Here is a 2,225-nt window from a genome sequence, read left to right as displayed (position 1 = left end):
CTCAAAAACTACATACCTATTTTCCTAACAATTTATGAAAATTTTAGAAATCTATTTTGATCATTGGAAGATTTACATCTTAAATGCTTTCATCATACGCAAGTTCATTAAACCTGAAGATAAATTTACTACAAATATACAATCCTTTCCTGCATGGAGCAGCTCTTCATTGAAAAAAGGTGACACATTTCTCCTTGGTCTCATTTTCTTCTTCTGGTCCACAGTTTTTTCATGGCATTTTTCATCTCTCCATTTCTCAGTGTATAAATTAGAGGGTTTAACATAGGGGTGATAACTGTGTAAAACACAGTCAAGAATTTATCGATGTGTAAGGTAGAAGGAGGTCTCACATACATAAAAATGCAGGGGACAAAGAAGAGGACCACCACTGTAATGTGGGACCCACAGGTGGATAAGGCTTTGCGCCTCCCTTCCTGACTATGGGTCTTCAGGGAGTGCAGAATGACCCCATAGGAAATGAGTAAGACTGTAAAGATGACCACACAGATTGTCCCATCATTGGCAACCACAGTGAGGCCAATAACGTAGGTGTCAGTGCAGGCAAGTTTTAATAATGGGTACATGTCACAGATGAAGTGGTCGATGACATTGGGACCACAGAAGGGAAGGTTGTAAACAGAGAGAAGTTTAACTACAGCATGCAAAAAACCTCCAAACCAAGCTAACATCAGCAAGAGAACACACAGCCGTTGATTCATGATTGTCAAATAATGCAAGGGTTTGCAGATGGCCACGTAGCGGTCATAGGCCATGACCACCAGGAGTAAAATCTCAGCACCACCAAATAAGTGCCCTGTAAAGAGCTGGGACATGCAAGCTTGGAAGGAAATGGTTTTCTTCTCATAGAGTAAGTCTATAATCATATTTGGAGTAACTGTAGTAGAATAAACAGCATCCATAAATGATAAGTAACCAAGAAAGAAGTACATAGAGGCATCCAGGGTTGGGCTGACCACCACAGTCACCACAATGAGTAAGTTGCCCACCATTGTCACGATGTAGATGATCAAGAACACAACAAATAATATTTTCTGACCTTGGAGGCTCTCAGTGAGCCCCAAGAGGACAAACTCAGTCACATTGTTTCTGTGTTCCATATGTTCTTTTGCATGTCCTTATTTCACAGTTCAAGACAAAATTAGCTATAAATATAATGATTACTGGTGTCTTCCTGAAATCTAAAACAATCTGTTTATTCATTTACCTAATAGGCATTATAGTTTCTTATGTTCCAGTACTTTTAGAAATTACAAGAATACAGGCTGATTAAAACATGCTCCCTAACCTCAGCAATCTTGCAGACTAATGGAGAGACAAGTCATTGAGACATGTGTGAAAAGGAAACATTATTAAGTAAGTGGGTTGCTACAACTAATTTTCCATATGGAAGCTAGTAAAATTATACATATGGCGAATTCCTCATACAAAATTTTTTAAATGGATTATGGTTAATGGAAACCTAAAACAAGATTTATATTTACTTCCCAGTTAATAAAAGAGATGACTTTCTAACTTCTAGAATAGAATCCTCTTAACTAATAAGTGAAATCCCAAATTGATATATTTCACAATTTCAAAACATCTTAAGGATTTAAAAAATATATCATAACGTCAATAGATAAAAGTAGATGGGGGAAAAGAGTTGCATTTCAGAGGACATACACAGAGTTAATATCAAAATAGACACAGAGCTCTAAGCAATTAAATAAAAGATAAATGAACCAATGGCAATGTGAGTAAATCATATAAACAAGCAATTAAAAAATGGCCAACACACATATGCTATGATACTGAAACTCACCTGGGAACAGAAACATAGGAACCGAATTAACAGATTGCTTATGAAAGTGTGACCTTGGATTCTTCAAAATCATTCATTCAAGTCTGTGGATGCTACACCATCCTCTAAACTTTCACAGATCAGCAAACAATGTTCAGAGAACATGTCAACTGAAACCATCTGTAGAGTTAGAAGTATCTTGCCCAACAAAATATCCTTAAACCTGAAACTAGTTTCTAAAAACATTGATGTTAGAGAAAGTATATTTATTCTGTATCTTTATATATGAAAATAGCCAAAAAGAGTATTACAGAACTGAGCTAATTTCCATATATTCCAGTAACCATAAAGAATCCCTAATATAGCTGATTATCAGATTCACACAGGAGAACTTTTAAAAGACTGAATTCCAGCACCACCAACA

The 2,225-nt window shown here is 36.1% G+C and overlaps 1 protein-coding gene across 1 annotated transcript; it reads right to left on the bottom strand.

The window, feature by feature from the left end:
- Positions 1-200: 200 nt before the first annotated feature.
- LOC116629639 (olfactory receptor 4A15-like) lies at positions 201-1,124 on the bottom strand. Its single transcript, XM_032399881.1, has one exon. It carries the CDS (start codon positions 1,116-1,118, stop codon positions 201-203), a length of 918 nt encoding a protein of 305 aa, XP_032255772.1. The 5' UTR covers positions 1,119-1,124.
- Positions 1,125-2,225: the final 1,101 nt, after the last annotated feature.

The sequence above is a fragment of the Phoca vitulina genome, unplaced genomic scaffold (genome assembly GCF_004348235.1).
Source record: "Phoca vitulina isolate PV1807 unplaced genomic scaffold, GSC_HSeal_1.0 scaffold1890, whole genome shotgun sequence".
Classification (NCBI taxonomy): Eukaryota; Metazoa; Chordata; class Mammalia; order Carnivora; family Phocidae; genus Phoca; species Phoca vitulina.
Note: the sequence above shows the minus strand (reverse complement) of the source record. Positions and strands in the feature narration are given on the sequence as shown.